Raw genomic sequence first — 16622 nt, forward strand, 5'->3', positions numbered from 1 at the left:
TAATTTTTAGCAATTGTTTAACCCCTTTTGCTCCGTCCTGCCGTTAAATAGTTTCGCAACAACTCACAGAGTCTTGAACAGATGGGATGTGATATTCCGAATTGGCGAGGGTAAAACTCGTTTTGCAACCCCTGCCGATGAAAGTTAATCAATTCCGAATCCGTAGCAAACATTGTGCTGAATGTAATTTGAGAACGAGCTGCCATTGCAAGTGATAGCAGTGATACAGAGAAAGGGAGAAAAACGGAAAAAAGGCCAATGTGAGGATCATTGATGAAACGGCCACAGGTTGTAAATTAAAAAAACCAACGATGTTGTTGTTCCTTGAGTTGCTACTCATTCAAGGTGAGACAATTGTGTTATCAGGAATTTCCGGTGACATAAACTCAATTTAAATCTTCTTTTTCCATTTTTTTCATGGAAATATTTGTTTTTCACAGGAGCTGTTTCACTTTCTTGTGATTTTGAGAAAGATTTTTGCGGATGGCAACACCCTAGGAATGCCACGGATACATGGATATTGACGTCAGGAAATAGTAAGTCTTTAAAGAATGATCTTCAGCCGGTCCTTTGGCGCTGTTTACATTTTAAAATACAACAGTCTTTTAAGGATAAACTTACAAATAACCATCCACAATTGATACTTGAGTAACAATAATTTGTTAAAAAAATCTTAGTCGTTTATTCTCACTTGAAGAGCCGATATTATGAGCGGAGGTTATCACCCTTAAAGATATGATTATTATTATTGAAAAACGTACACTTCGAGTTTCAGAAGGAGAAGTCGTTTGCAGACAAATTCTTTGAGGTCTGATGTCCACGATGTTTATTCGAATGTCTGAAATCGTCCATACGAGTTTGATATCCTTGTAGCCGCGAAAGACTTCAATGATTAAAAAATATCCCAAAATTCCTGTGCGCAAGTTGCGCAACCCCTGTCCACGTAAAGAAACGACGGACATAACCCGTAGAGAAAAAAAAAAAAACTATAATATGCATTAACACGGAAAAATGTGAAAGTGTTTTTGTTTCGGTGGCTCTTCAAATTTTTAGCCTTACATTCAGCAGGTTTGGTGATTTATTCATGCAATCTAAATAATTGGCTTTCAAAAATCTCACAGATGGTTTTGGTGAGACGCACGAAATGTTCCACATCCTTTACTTTTTATTTCGAATGGAAAACTTTCCTTATGAAAACTATTTGTACTACAAGTGTAACGGGAATACATTTTTAGCCTTAGACTTCGTCTGATGACACATTCAGCAGGTTTGGTGATTTATTTAAGCAATCTAAACACTTGCTTTTTAAAAATCTTAGGCTAAGCTCAAACGTATTATACATGAGCCGTATTCAATGCAAATGCATGGAAATGAAGATAAAAAAATCGACTCGATTCATAATACTGGATAATACCGGCTTAGCAGTCGGTAATTGTTGACTAAAATATCGAAAAGGCAGTAATGGCTAATATATCGTAAAAAGGTTTTTAGATCATGTGTTTCGATCCATTGCTTGTTCAGCCAACACTTTCCTCCAGGCAAACTATGGAAAATCTTGATCGTGATCAGGTATCCATGATTGTATTAATAAACCCTCTTTTGTATTCTCCCTAGCTGCTAACTACACTGCCTGCCTTCATCAGAGACGTATCTTCAAGGGCGTCCCGTCCAAACCGGTGACCAAGCAGCTAATTTACCCGAACTTCACGGGTAGTGGAGACCTAGTACTCTCCTACTACTCCTTCCATTACAATGATGGCAAAATTGGGCTGAGAGTGATTGTGGGAGATACCGTGCTGCTCTCTGAAGTCAAGACAGAAGATTTTAGCTTTGATTCGTTGTATTGGAAAACGGCGCGAATACGGATCAATGCTTATCAGAAACAGGCGAGGAACTCCTTTGATAATTCTCTCAGATTTCTTAGCTCGGTTTCCAGGCGCTTACGATAACCCAACGCGCCCCCCTCTCTTCTTCCCCGTTCTCAACCCGAGGTTCTGCAATAAAAAGGAAGGCTCCTCCCATCCTCAGCCTCAAGAACAATCAGTTATCAATCAGCCGCCAATGAGTCAGAACAATTGCTCCGAGCGCTAAATTCAAATTTAATATTCTAAACCAAATTAAAATAATTCCTAGACTTGTCCACCTAAAATGTTTCTATTGTTAAATAATGTTGTACCAAGCTGTGTGCGCTCTAAAATATGAGCATTTTCATCAAAGCGCGAGAATTATTTATGCAGATACGCTAGACTATGGTAGCGCTAAAATTTGACCTTTCCAGCGGGACCTCAGTTTGACGCTATAAATAAAAAAATAAAAAAAATAAATTGGAGTAGCTAATCACTTTCATTGCAGCTGGGAAGCTGAATTACGAGAGCGCAGATTCAGACGTGGTCGAGTTGAAGGCATATAGGAAGGCGCCTCAGGCAGCCGCCATACAACTCATGTCTGACCACGGATCACAGCTAAGATCGAAATTGTTGATTTTGTGGAGGGATGAAAACCGGAGAACCCGGAGAAAAACCCTCGGAGCAAAGGCAAGACCAACTAACTCGACTCACGTCGGAACTGGGAATCGAACCCAGAACCCAGTGGTGAGAGGCACAGGCACTACAGAGCGACGCTCTGCCAACTGCGCCACCTAGGCTCCCAATACGATTGCCGAAATAAGCCAATCAAAGCGGGGCCCGGTCATCATTTCTTGTCCTGATTTTCCTTACCCAGATCTTCCAGCCGATAAATAACAAAATATTTGTAATGTACAGGTCGTCATTGAGGGGCTGATTATGAACAATCAGTTAACAGGAATTGTGATTGACAACATCAAGTTCTACGAGAAAAATGGTAGGGGAATGATTGGTGAATAATTGAACGATTAATCCACCCTATATAAAAAACATTATGGCGTGGGGTGGTACTTCAACTCGGATACTTGGAGTTTCCCACTTACTCTTCTAGAGCAAGTTCCACCACTTATATAAGGGTAAAGATTTTCCTTTTTTTCATTATAAAGTTCTAATTTTACTTTTTTCAATCAACTCTAGCCATCCTCGCAGTCGTTTTCAGGCAGGCGTAGCTGTCAACGACCTGTCTAATCAAATCCCCGCTTACTCCCCGTGTTCAGTCGAACCCCCTGCTAACCCGAACAGATTTTCAACAAAATATAATGCTTGTATGAAAACAATTTGAATTCACCCCCTGAAAGTCGTCAGAGCGCCCCCAAGCCCCAGGAGTTTCAATTGCCTCCCGTTGGTGTCACCCAATATACTTTTTTTTCTGCGGCTGATTCTCGTATTTTTTTGTTTGACTACAGCCTCCTTTTGCCCACAACTTTCGGCCCCGTTGAATGGCACGATGAACTGTACACATGCCAGCACTGCTGTAGGCACCGTGTGTGTCTTTGCCTGTGTCGGAAGTCGGCGAGTCGTTGGATCCACGGAAAGGCACTGTTTGCCGACCGGTGAATGGTCGGGAATCCGCCCTATATGTCAAGGTTAGACTTCCATGTGTTGGGTACCCTGTGGATATTCCAGCCTTATAGTAAGTTTTAACAGTGAAAACTCCATAAAATTGACATTTTTACGTGTGTATGTTTACAAGGGCGCGTGTAGAGAAAAACAAAGGGTGGGGTCCAGAGAGTAGTAATTCACCCTAGACCCTAGAAACTTTTTCTATCATAATATACTCATACTCGTTAACAAGGGGCCACCCGAAGTCGAACCCATCTTGTCACCCCCCCCCCCCCCCCCCCCTCCTTCTTGGGACCTAGTGCAAAATGCACAGTTTTCTCAGTCCAGTTCAGGTTTACAGCAGAGCACTGTCATCGATAATTCTCAGCTGCTTTCCGCTATTAAATCTAACCGAATAACATTTTGTGCTTTATTATTGCTGAGGGCCTGCGGAGAGGTTGGGCGGGGACCATTTCAGTGCTTGCCAGCGCTTGAAGGATTTTGAATGACCAGGAGCGATTTAGCTGAATTGTCGACAAGACTTCTCAGAATGTTGAAAACCACAGTTAGGGCACCTAGTATAAGAATTATTTGTTTGGTCTCAGCAAAATTCAAATTTTCCCGGGATCGCATGCTCACTCATTATAGGCGGAGCTTGGGATATTTTCAACTTGATGACCAACCCTTCCCATGGAAATTTTGCCACCTCCTCTCCTGGTTTCATCGGTGACTTTTTGTCGTTTTCAGCGGCGTTCAGGCTAAGCGGGGGCTACTCCCACATGGATGGCGACGTTGAGATACAACTGGACGGTCGATGGGGAAAGATTTGCCTTACCTATTATTGGTCCTGGAGAAGGGTGGCCCAAGTAGCTTGTCGATCCCTTGGTTACGAGGGGGAGGCGCACATGAGATTGTCTCCATGGCAACAGCCACCATATGACAGCTGGATGTCCCTCACTTCCTGTGATGGTAGCGAGAGATCGCTTACTGAGTGTTCAGTGACATTTGGCCGATACGCCTGTGACCCAATCACAACATTGGCAGTGATTTGCGGCAAGACACAATGTATGTACATAGAATGTCAAATGAAAAGTGATGAATTTACAAAGTGCCCGAATAGTTAATTCTATGGAGTCATAGAACTCGGCTTGATTGGTTCCTAGAAATGAAATTAAAGGTCTACGCTAGCTATTCATTTCTTGCTTTTGCTAGCATTTTTGCCAGCAAAATTAAGAAATAGAAAAAGGCTCTTGACGCACGTTTATTTGAGCGATCAGATTTTGGGTTGCGGACCGTAGATCTCACAAAAGCTAATCAGAGCGCGCTTTGATGAATTTGGAGTAGGGAAAAGGTAGGCGTTATTGTCTGTGTTATAGGCACTACCCCTCCCGCCCCTGCTTGTCATGGCTCCGGTATTATTATGTCTCTCGTCTGTGTTATAGGCACTACCCCTCCCGCCCCTGCTTGTCATGGCTCCGGTATTATTATGTCTCTCGTCTGTGTTATAGGCACTACCCCTCCTGCCCCTGCTTGTCATGGCCTTGGTATTATTATGTCTCTCCTCTGTGTTATAGGCACTACCCCTCCCGCCCCTGCTTGTCATGGCTCCGGTATTATTATGTCTCTCGTCTGTGTTATAGGCACTACCCCTCCCGCCCCTGCTTGTCATGGCTCTGATATCATTACATCTTTCATCATAGGTATTATTATATAGGTATTATGTCCCACCCCTCCAATCCCCCTGCTTGTCATGACTCTGATATCATAACATCTCTCGTCTGTGGTATAAGCCCCACCCCTTCCACCACTACTATACATGTCTCTGATATCATGACTTCTTTCGTGTCCTCTGTGGTATAGGTCCTGCAAACTGCTCTTGTTCTCCACCAAGTGATGACGATCCTAGAGATAGTATCACATGTAGGAAGCACGATATTCAACCGGAGGAACCAATACTTATCCACCATTCTGCAAAGTTTTTGTGAGTACTATGTCCACGCGGTCTACGCTTTAGGTCGAGATGGAATAAACTGCAACTGATTTCTCTCAATACTGTATGAGAGATGATAATGTGCATAAATAAGAGACTAAACATATGGTGCAGTGTTTGTTATAAATAACGCTAAGAGAGCTTAGGGACAGCAATACATTTGGTTGGTTGTGCTCTTGGTTGTGCTCTCTGTTCATCGGTCAGTTGGTCGATGCTTGTATTTCATGCACATGGTCGATGCTTGGTCGGCCTGTTGGTCGATGCTTGGTGGCCTGTTGGTCGATGCTTGGTCGACCATTTTTTCGATGCTTGGTCGGCTTGTTGATCGATGCTTGGTTTGTCAATTTTTCGATGGTCATCAGTAGTATGGAAATGGTGGGGCCTAGCTCACCTGTGCAAACGTCAAACTGTGGTAAGTAATTTTACCTCTCATTTTAACAGTATGCTTTGTTGTGTCGTTTGGTTGGTTCTTTATCGGTCGGTCCATGCCTGGTCACTACTTTGTTGGTTCATTCTTGGTAAGCTGGTCAGGCATTTTGTGTACATTATTTTCAATTTCCAGATTCATGTATGGAGTAGATTTCATTGTGTTCAGAGGGATAATAGACCATCCAGCGAATCTAAACCGACAGTTACAGCTTAGTATCCTGTAAGTATAACGGACCCTAAATTTTACGATATGCTACCTTCTTTTTGTATGGTTTGTCTTTCATTTTTCCTGTTTTAGGGAGTTGGCTGATGCTGGTATAACTCGAATTTCGAAGGGCACTTTTTCTACACTCGAGAGCTTGAATGTTTTGTAAGTAAGCACTTTCATCCCAATGAATTTCCTCAGTGACAATTAATCCCACTCACTCCGTCAAACAGGGCCGAAGCAGGGGGTGGGGCGCTGGCGGCACGTGCCCCCCCCAAATATTTCCAAAAATTATAAGTAAATGACCAGTAGAGGTGTGGCCGTGCCCCCCATATGTTTTTAATGTTTCTGAATTGTGTCCCTCTCTCCCCTCAATATTCTGAGACCTGTTACGGCTATGTCAAATGGGGCTGCGTATGCTCATCCCGTACATCCCTATTTCAGACGACTACCCTGGAACAAGATTGAATCACTGTCGAGTATTGAAGATGGTGCCTTTTGGGAACAAGGATATGGGTAAGGGTAGGAGCCTTTTGTAACAAGACAATGATTTATTATAAAAAGGGTAGGGTATAAAATTCTGCTATTCCTCAGGGGGTCTTTAACGTTTTTCCCGACTCAGCTATTTCTTGGGGTGAAAAATCCCTTCGAGGGGTAAGAATTTCTGTTGAACACACCTAAAGTGCTATCGCATAGGGTTTAAATACATTATGCTGACGATCACCCCCGTTTGTTTGTATCGCAGCCCCACCTTCCACATCCACCCCCTCCCCCCCCCCCCCATAACCCCTCTGGGAAGAAAGTTTGGTGTTATCGTATTTTTACGTATCAGTTTGTACTTCCCAAAGTATTTTAACCTGAAATTAAGTATGTTTACGAAAAGAATCCGTCCAATTTCAAGCATGTTTTACTTAACCGCAAGAGGTGAGCCACACCCGCAAACTTCGCTCCAGTGCGGCTCGGTGGTTAAGTAAATTTTAAACATATTAAAGTAATATTAGCCTTTGATAGTTTAATAAAATTTAAACAAATAGTAGTATAAATCCTTATTTAGCTCTATTATAGTATATACATATTCTTTACATAGCTTCTATGTAAGATGTCAGATGTCAGATTAGTATTGTTATCATCATCATCATCGTCGTCATCATCACACACATACACACTTTCTTTATCGGCTCGACTTAAAACATTTACAAATATTTATTTCTGTTCTTGTTTCAGGCTTGAACTAAACCTCGGTTACAATAACATAAGAAACGTGACAGTTGCTGACATGAAAGGAAAAGAATTGTTTTCTCGATTGTAAGTTCTTTGGCCCAGATTGAAGGGAGGGGGGGCAGCTCTATAACATGACAGAGACCAAAATCATTTCCTCCACAACTACCCAAAGGACTGGAGCTTGTAACCTCCACCCCGCCCCCTTTTCCACCATCACCACAACCAAACCCATCAACCAAAAAAAAAATTCAAGAACCTGATTTACTCACACCTATAAATAAAAGTCTAGTTTCTATTTTTTGTGTACACGCAAAAAAATCCAAGCACAATTTTCACAATAGTCACACAAATATATATTTCCATCAGCAAGTCAGTAGATACAGTACGATAACCAATTTCGTAGCTGTCCTAGTTCCGTATTTGTTTTTATCTTTTTGCCTCGAATATTGTAGATTTGAACAATCCAAAACTACCTAAATGATACAAAACTGTTAACCTTTCCTGAGATATAAATCCAGCTTTTTTCATCCAATGGTTTGTTCAGAAAGTATCATTATTTCGTAGCGATTTTTATGATTGTTGCTAAAATGAGCGGCGTTTACTGCACAGTGAACTGACCCCCGTCACGAAAGTCAGATGAAAACAATACCTCCTTTAACAAAAATGTCCTAATTTTTATACGAATGCTTAGAAGAAAGAATGTCTGTTAATGTGTATGGGTTTTTCTGACTTGATGCGATTTTTTCGATTTACATTGCTTTTAGTTTTTCGTGCTTCCCGGAGGACGTGGGAATAGTTCCGTATCACCCTGCGCCCATAATGTGTTTTTGGTTTGACTGCAAATATAAAGCCGCGAAAAGGATTTGAAAAATGTGAAAATGTGTAGTCTTTTCTGTGCATATTATATATGCATAAGTAAATTTGTAGTCGTCTTAGAAAAAATCATGAGCATTGGGCCACCCGCAAAAAAGATAAAGCAATTTTAATATGAAGGGATACGAAACTGGTCATCGTAGCGTAGTCTCCTGCGCAGCCATCCTGTAGAGGAAAACTTTGCATGACCGACACAAAGGACGGCTCACGGGAGACTAGTCAATAGAGAAATTGATATAATTTCAATCAAAGTCGTCATTAACGTATCAGACTCATTCTTGGAATGTAAATTTGAAGTTTATTTGCAATTAGACCCTTCTATTTTCAGTAAACATTAACAGAGTGGTTGATCAACATTCTTTATGCCACACGTATCGTATTTAAAATTTGATCAAGATCGAGATGGAAAGACTTATTCAAGAGCTGACTAGTTACCCGAACAATCCAATGTATGTAGAGACTCTCAGGTAACAAACACACCTTTTTTTTTCAGAGAACTGAATGATAACAAGATTTCGTACATCGAGGGTGGTGCGTTTAACGTGTGTGTTCAGTTGAAAGCATTGTAAGTTCCTCTGTAAAAAGTGTTTTTTTATGAAGATTAGGGTGTGGATGTTATAGGGTAGGATAAGAGTGGCATAAATTTTTATTTGTCAAATGTTCCATGAAACATTTGACAAATAAAAATTTATGAAAAAAAATATAGAAAGACAACAATATATAACAAAAATATTAAAAACAGCAGAATTCCAGCGCCACACAAACTCACTTATTGTGTTTTTTAAAGGAACCTATCTACCAACAACATTAGACGACTCATGCCATATACACTGCCAAACTCACTAATTTCAATGTAAGTCATCTATTCAGAGTTTTTACAGGGAATGACAAGAAAACAGTGACGAATAACCTCCTTTTCCCCCTAAATTCCAAGGCTTGATTAATTCTAAGAGAGAATGTTTGCTAATGTTTTTTTCTCTCTATAGTGATCTCAGAAGTAACGTTTTGGAGGAGGTTTTGTATGATGTCTTTGGAAGTCTTAGAAATACTTATATTTCCATGTATGTCAACCATCATTTTGTATTATTACAATGTACTTGTCAGTATATAGATTCTGACTGTACCACACAGTTTTCTTGAGTGTGAGTTATGCACTTGTCATTGGAAAATTCCCGACCCTGCCAACATGGAGCATGATTTGGTTGGAACTTGGTGGCAGATTGGTCTGTTGTTGTTGTTGTTTTTTTTTTTTTTTTGCCTCAGGGCGTGGAGGAATAATAGATTTTAGACTTTGCTTTGCCTCAGGGCGTGGAGGAATAATAGATTTTAGACTTTGCTTTGCCTCAGGGCGTGGAGGAATAATAGATTTTAGACTTTGCTTTGCCTCAGGGCGTGGAGGAATAATAGATGTTAGACTTTGCTTTGCCTCAGGAGGTGGAGGAATAGTAGATCTTAGACTTTGCTTTGCCTCAGGGCGTGGAGGAATAGTAGATCTTAGACTTTGCTTTGCCTCAGGGCGTGGAGGAATAGTAGATCTTAGACTTTGCTTTGCCTCAGGATCTGGAGGAATAGTAGATCTTAGACTTTGCTTTGCCTCAAGGCGTGGAGGAATAGTAGATTTTAGACTTTGCTTTGCCTCAGGATCTGGAGGAATAGTAGATCTTAGACTTTGCTTTGCCTCAAGGCGTGGAGGAATAGTAGATTTTAGACTTTGCTTTGCCTCAGGGCGTGGAGGAATAGTAGATCTTAGACTTTGCTTTGCCTCAGGGCGTGGAGGAATAGTAGATCTTAGACTTTGCTTTGCCTCAGGGCGTCGAGGAATAGTAGATCTTAGACTTTGCTTTGCCTCAGGGCGTGGAAGAATAGTAGATTTTAGACTTTGCTTTGCCTCAGGAGGTGGAGGAATAGTAGATCTTAGACTTTGCTTTGCCTCAGGAGGTGGAGGAATAGTAGATCTTAGACTTTGCTTTGCCTCAGGGCGTGGAAGAATAGTAGATTTTAGACTTTGCTTTGCCTCAGGGCGTGGAGGAATAGTAGATCTTAGACTTTGCTTTGCCTCAGGGCGTGGAGGAATAGTAGATCTTAGACTTTGCTTTGCCTCAGGGCGTGGAAGAATAGTAGATTTTAGACTGCTTTGCCTCAGGGCGTGGAGGAATAGTAGATCTTAGACTTTGCTTTGCCTCAGGGCGTGGAGGAATAGTAGATCTTAGACTTTACTTTCCCTGGGAGGCGGATTTTCTCGAATAAGAAATAGAGGACCTGACGTGTGACGTACTCTCACGACGTTCAACGCCGGGATACTTCCAAATGAAATCACGTATAGACAGATAAGAATAAACCAGGTAAAACGGGGGGGGGGGGGGGTAGTCAGTTTTAAAAAAATACGGCAATACCGCAGAAAAAAGGGAAATATCGCATACCGCGCAGAAGGACGAGGTTTTTGACATTTGCCAGGTTTCCTGATCGACCATCCCGTAACACGGGAAAATCCCGCGCACCGCAGGAATAATTAACACCGCAATCAATTTAATTTTTTAACCGCAAAAAAAAACTGTTTAAAATTTGCTCTTTTACCGCAATATCGTACAAAAAAATCTATACCGCAAAACCGCAAACCCAAACATCTGTGGCTGTGTCACCAATATTTTTAGATGTTTCTAGATTGCGATCCCACCCCATATTTTGAGGCCTGCTACATAAAATCGTGGGACCCTGTTACTATTATTATTGAGTTGTCCATAACGATGTAATACAGGGTTTTTTTGTTTCTCTTATTTCAGAGTGTTATATAACAACAGTGTGTCCATGATAGAACCAGGGGCCTTAGATTTAAGCTTCTATTCACTGTAAGTTAGACAGGTATTAGGTGATATTGAGACTTTCTCAAAGTCCGCTGACCAGGTTTTTAGAAATTGGCTTCTGCGCGCCTGATTTTTTTTTTTTACTGATTTTCGAGGAAAATACCCACCCGCGCGCTCCTATCAGGGAAAATCAAAGAGGGCGACTTGGGGCAAGTCTAGGTGATATTGTACAAGACAGGCATTGGCAGGGGCTCATAAGTAGGGGCATGCATGCAACTTCCCAACATTCTGGTACTATATAGGTGTCACGGCGTTTCCTAGGGTCGGGTTATTTTTAGACGCGCGGATGAGCCAATCAGATGCGACCTTTGTGTTGACGTTTTGGCTAACCTCAACTGCACGCGCAGTGTCAGACAAAAAGCTATGTTCTCTCTTCGGTACTTTGACTTTTGTTACTCTCTTCTTCAATATGAATCCAACTCTGCCTACGAATTTGAATTCTGGCTTGCATTTTTTTTTGTTAAACAAACAAAAACGACGGATGATGGATAAAAAAAAATATTTTTTCCTAACTGCAATGTGGGCGTGCAGCCTCACGTCACTCGCGCGCGCGACCAACGTCAACGTAGCTGATTGGCTCGTTCGTGCGCGCGCGTCTAAAAATAGGCTGATCCTAGGAAACGCCGTGACACATATAATACAGATGGTTGCCCCTACTAATGAGCCCCTGGCACTAGATAATACTTGGAGTGATGTGCGTATCCCGAAAGAGATAAGGATAATGAATGGTCACCTTTATGCGTGCGTCTGCCCTCTGATGATCCACCGACGACGTCACAGCATGTCATGAACACTAAATCTACGCAACGGGCATGACCGTGGTTACCCATACGTGTGACGCCATCCGTGGATTCTTAGAACGCATCCGCACCACGCAAAAATGAGTATTTGTTAGCTGATGTAAGCACAGGTAGCCCAAGCTCTGTCAATGAGTAATTTGAACCGACCGGCTCATTGACCGTTAATAGAGAGAAAACATGGAATTGTTACTTTATGCTAGTATCCTTCAATAAAAACGTAATAAATTCCATCCAACGTGATGTAGTACTTGTAGCCGTCTATTATTTCCACGTTTAAGAGATCTAGAGCGCGTTTGGCTGTTTGGGGAATTGGTAGAGGAAGTTCTGAATTTCACTGAACATCGCTAAAACGTCCCCAAATGCGCTCCAAATCTCTTTAACGTGGCAATAATAGACGGCTACAAGTACTACATCACGTTAGATTAAATAGGGGACTTGCGCTAAGAGATCATCTGGCTGTTTGAGTGGCAAACTTGCGCGCGCTCAGGCTTTTAGCGACAAAAAGCAGCAAAAAAGGTTTATTTTTTTAAAAAGATTTTGTTTAATCGTCGTTCTCTAGTATTTCCTAACTTTCGTTAGCGATTTTTTGCAATCAACAAACAAAAGCACACTTTCGATAAAGTGTTTTAGGCATTAATAGGCATTTAATAAATGTCTAAAGCATTTTATAGTATTCGTGCTTTTGTTTGTTGATTGCACAAAGTTTGAAAACGTAAACGAGCCAAGGGAAGAATACTAATGAATGTCCAATTCAAAGCTAAAATTCTTATTGAAAGTTTCATTGCGCTCTTGAGACTTCATTAGTGTTATTGTATGTGCGTTCACTGTAAAGACAATATTTTTTTGCTTGGGTGAATATCCCTTCGTCATCATGTCATTTTATCAGACGTCCTCTCCTCGTACTCCCCCCCCCCCCCCCCCCCTAATAGCCCTAACTATAGCAATCAGCCTTTGCTCTTATCTTCAGGGACCTGGCGGCGAACAATCTAACGGACATCTCAACTTTACGTCCAAAGATGAATTCCGATCTTTTTTCGTTGTAAGTTTTCTTCTCAATGTTTGGAATACTTCTAGATGATGATTTTTGTTCTGCTCTATTTTTCAGGCTCCTCGGACAAAACAAAGTTGCAAAGTTTTCGCGAGACTTCTTGGTCGGCAGAAATTTCCTGAAGTTTCTGTAAGATATAATCACGGGTCATGCTGGTGATGTGAACTATGACTTTACTGTTTTGCTGTTGATATTGATGTTGTTGTTGTTGCTATTGATGGTGATGTTGTTGATGGTGATGTTTATGATTTTGATGACGATGATGATGATGATGTTGTTGATGATGATGATGATGATGATATTGTTGATGATGATGATGATGATATTGTTGATGATGATATTGTTGATGATGATATTGTTGATGATGATGATGATGATGATGATGATGATGATGATGATCCCTTCTGTTAGAATTTATGTTTTAATAGAGATAATACACAAATCATCTAAATCCAAGATTGCAAACCCTAAAATTCTTGTTAAAAAAGGAGTGTCGATTCTGATGTCTCTGAGAAATACAAGATGATTTCGTTCTGATATCTTCGATTTAACCAAGTCACCGATTGTGATATGTGACCATTTCGTCGAGAAGTCAATGTTGTTGGGTTCGTGGTAATGGTTTGTTATATTCTCGTCTAATTAGGGACATAAGTGACATCTCGCTGGGTTACATCGAGCGTGACCTTTTCAAAGACCTCACAAAGCTTCTTATGCTGTAAGCTTAACACTTTTTTTCTTTAATATCAAGTTATAATTTGCAAATTGTGATACAGTAAACACCCGCTTGTAAGAACCTAGAAATTTTAATATCAGGCTGAATAGGGTCTTATAAATTTGGCTACCTTTTAACATATCAAGCTATTTAGGTTCTGAGTTGGTTCATATTTTTTATATTCACCAAACAGTACATACATTACACAAGTTTAATCCAGAATTTTGACATTTGAGCAATATTTTAAATAAGAACCTATTATTTCATATAAAAAAGGTTGATTAAAATGGACAAAATGCCAAATTTGGCCTGTAGGCTCTTAATCTCTAGGTTCTTATACTTGAGTGTTAACTGAATGGTGAATTCCTATAGTCCACGCTTTGACTTGTTGGCAAACTACTTTACAGCGTTATTATACTGTTCAAAGCATCTAGGGCGATGCTGTCTGTCTGTGTTTTTTTTTTTCAACAATGTGGACAGTGTTTGTTCGACACTTTATTTGCTTTAAAGCAGGGGCCCATAAGTACTTAAAAAAGGAGTGTCATAAGGGCCCATAAGTACTTAAAAAAGGAGTGTCATAAGGGCCCATAAGTACTTAAAAAGGAGTGTCATAAGGGCCCATAAGTACTTAAAAAAGGAGTGTCATAAGGGCTTATAAGTACTTAAAAAAGGAGTGTCATAAGGGCCCATAAGTACTTAAAAAAGGAGTGTCATAAGGGCCCATAAGTACTTAAAAAAGGAGTGTCATATGGGCCCATAAGTACTTAAAAAGGAGTGTCATAAGGGTCCATAAGTACTTAAAAAAGGAGTGTCATAAGGGCCCATAAGTACTTAAAAAAGGAGTGTCATAAGGGCCCATAAGTACTTAAAAAAGGAGTGTCATAAGGGTCCATAAGTACTTAAAAAAGGAGTGTCATAAGGGCCCATAAGTACTTAAAAAAGGAGTGTCATAAGGGCCCATAAGTACTTAAAAAAGGAGTGTCATAAAGGCCCATAAGTACTTAAAAAGGCAGTGTCATAAGGGCCCATAAGTACTTAAAAAAGGAGTGTCATAAGGGCCCATAAGTACTTAAAAAGGAGTGTCATAAGGGCCCATAAGTACTTAAAAAGGAGTGTCATAAGGGTCCATAAGTACTTAAAAAAGAAGTGTCATAAGGGCCTATAAATACTTAAAAAAGGAGTGTCATAAGGGCTCATAAGTACCTAAAAAAGGAGTGTCATAAGGGCCCATAAGTACTTAAAAAAGGAGTGTCGTAAGGGCCCATAAGTACTTAAAAAAGGAGTGTCATAAGGGCCCATAAGTACTTAGAAAAAGGAGTGTCATAAGGGCCCATAAGTACTTAAAAAAGGAGTGTCATTAGGGCCCATAAGTACTTAAAAAAGGAGTGTCATTAAGGCCCATAAGTACTTAAAAAAGAAGTGTCATTAGGGCCCATAAGTACTTAAAAAAGGAGTGCCATAAGGGCCCATAAGTACTTAAAAAAAGGAGTGTCATAAGGGCCCATAAGTACTTAAAAAAGGAGTGGCATAAGGGCCCATAAGTACTTAAAATAGGAGTGTCATAAGGGCCCATAAGTACTTAGAAAAAGGAGTGTCATAAGGGCCCATAAGTACTTAAAAAAGGAGTGTCATAAGGGCCCATAAGTACTTAAAAAAGGAGTGTCATAAGAGCCCATAAGTACTTAAAAAGGAGTGTCATAAGGGTCCATAAGTACTTAAAAAAGCAGTGTCATATGGGCCCATAAGTACTTAAAAAGGAGTGTCATAAGGGCCCATAAGTACTTAAAAAAGGAGTGTCATAAGGGCCCATAAGTACTGAAAAAAGGAGTGTTATAAGGGCCCATAAGTACTTAAAAAAGGAGTGTCATAAGGGCACATAAGTACTTAAAAAAGGAGTGTCATAAGGACCCATAAGTACTTAAAAAGAAGTGTCATAATGGCCCATATGTACTTAAAAAGAAGTGTCATAAGGGCCCATATGTACTTAAAAAAGGAGTGTCATAAGGACCCATAAGTACTTAAAAAGAAGTGTCATAAGGGCCCATAAGTACTTAAAAAGAAGTGTCATAAGGGCCCATATGTACTTAAAAAAGGAGTGTCATAAGGGCCCATAAGTACTTAAAAAAGGAGTGTCATAAGGGCCCATAAGTACTTAAAAAAGGAGTGTCATAAGAGCCCATAAGTACTTAAAAAGGAGTGTCATAAGGGTCCATAAGTACTTAAAAAAGCAGTGTCATATGGGCCCATAAGTACTTAAAAAGGAGTGTCATAAGGGCCCATAAGTACTTAAAAAAGGAGTGTCATTAGGGCCCATAAGTACTTAAAAAAGGAGTGTCATAAGGACCCATAAGTACTTAAAAAAAGGAGTGTCATAAGGGCCCACAAGTACTTAAAAAAGGAGTGTCATAAGAGCCCATAAGTACTTAAAAAACGAGTGTCATTAAGGCCCATAAGTACTTGAAAAAAGGAGTGTCCTAAGGGCCCATAAGTACTTAAAAAAGGAGTGTCATAAGGGCCCATAAGTACTTAAAAAAAGGAGTGTCATTAGGGCCCATAAGTACTTAAAAAAGGAGTGCCATAAGGGCCCATAAGTACTTAAAAAAAGGAGTGTCATAAGGGCCCATAAGTACTTAAAAAAGGAGTGGCATAAGGGCCCATAAGTACTTAAAATAGGAGTGTCATAAGGGCCCATAAGTACTTAGAAAAAGGAGTGTCATAAGGGCCCATAAGTACTTAAAAAAGGAGTGTCATAAGGGCCCATAAGTACTTAAAAAAGGAGTGTCATAAGAGCCCATAAGTACTTAAAAAGGAGTGTCATAAGGGTCCATAAGTACTTAAAAAAGCAGTGTCATATGGGCCCATAAGTACTTAAAAAGGAGTGTCATAAGGGCCCATAAGTACTTAAAAAAGGAGTGTCATAAGGGCCCATAAGTACTGAAAAAAGGAGTGTTATAAGGGCCCATAAGTACTTAAAAAAGGAGTGTCATAAGGGCACATAAGTACTTAAAAAAGGAGTGTCATAAGGACCCATAAGTAC

At 40.4% G+C, this 16622-nt stretch overlaps 1 protein-coding gene across 1 annotated transcript in view; it reads left to right on the plus strand.

Moving 5' to 3' along the window:
* The first annotated feature begins 143 nt into the window (after positions 1 to 143).
* Positions 144 to 16622, plus strand: part of LOC116614027 — a 31890-nt gene continuing 15411 nt past the window's right edge. The window contains exons 1-18 of the mRNA XM_048732619.1: positions 144 to 345; positions 441 to 536; positions 1615 to 1886; positions 2763 to 2841; positions 3311 to 3490; positions 4194 to 4511; positions 5307 to 5427; positions 5999 to 6085; positions 6164 to 6235; positions 6515 to 6586; positions 7295 to 7375; positions 8658 to 8729; positions 8952 to 9017; positions 9151 to 9225; positions 10945 to 11010; positions 12793 to 12864; positions 12931 to 13002; positions 13517 to 13588. Coding sequence (XP_048588576.1) covers positions 312 to 345; positions 441 to 536; positions 1615 to 1886; positions 2763 to 2841; positions 3311 to 3490; positions 4194 to 4511; positions 5307 to 5427; positions 5999 to 6085; positions 6164 to 6235; positions 6515 to 6586; positions 7295 to 7375; positions 8658 to 8729; positions 8952 to 9017; positions 9151 to 9225; positions 10945 to 11010; positions 12793 to 12864; positions 12931 to 13002; positions 13517 to 13588 — 1907 coding nt within the window. The 5' untranslated portion in view covers positions 144 to 311. The remainder of the gene's footprint in view (positions 346 to 440; positions 537 to 1614; positions 1887 to 2762; positions 2842 to 3310; positions 3491 to 4193; positions 4512 to 5306; positions 5428 to 5998; positions 6086 to 6163; positions 6236 to 6514; positions 6587 to 7294; positions 7376 to 8657; positions 8730 to 8951; positions 9018 to 9150; positions 9226 to 10944; positions 11011 to 12792; positions 12865 to 12930; positions 13003 to 13516; positions 13589 to 16622) is intronic.

This window comes from Nematostella vectensis, chromosome 9 (genome assembly GCF_932526225.1).
Source record: "Nematostella vectensis chromosome 9, jaNemVect1.1, whole genome shotgun sequence".
In the NCBI taxonomy this organism is placed as follows: domain Eukaryota; kingdom Metazoa; phylum Cnidaria; class Anthozoa; order Actiniaria; family Edwardsiidae; genus Nematostella; species Nematostella vectensis.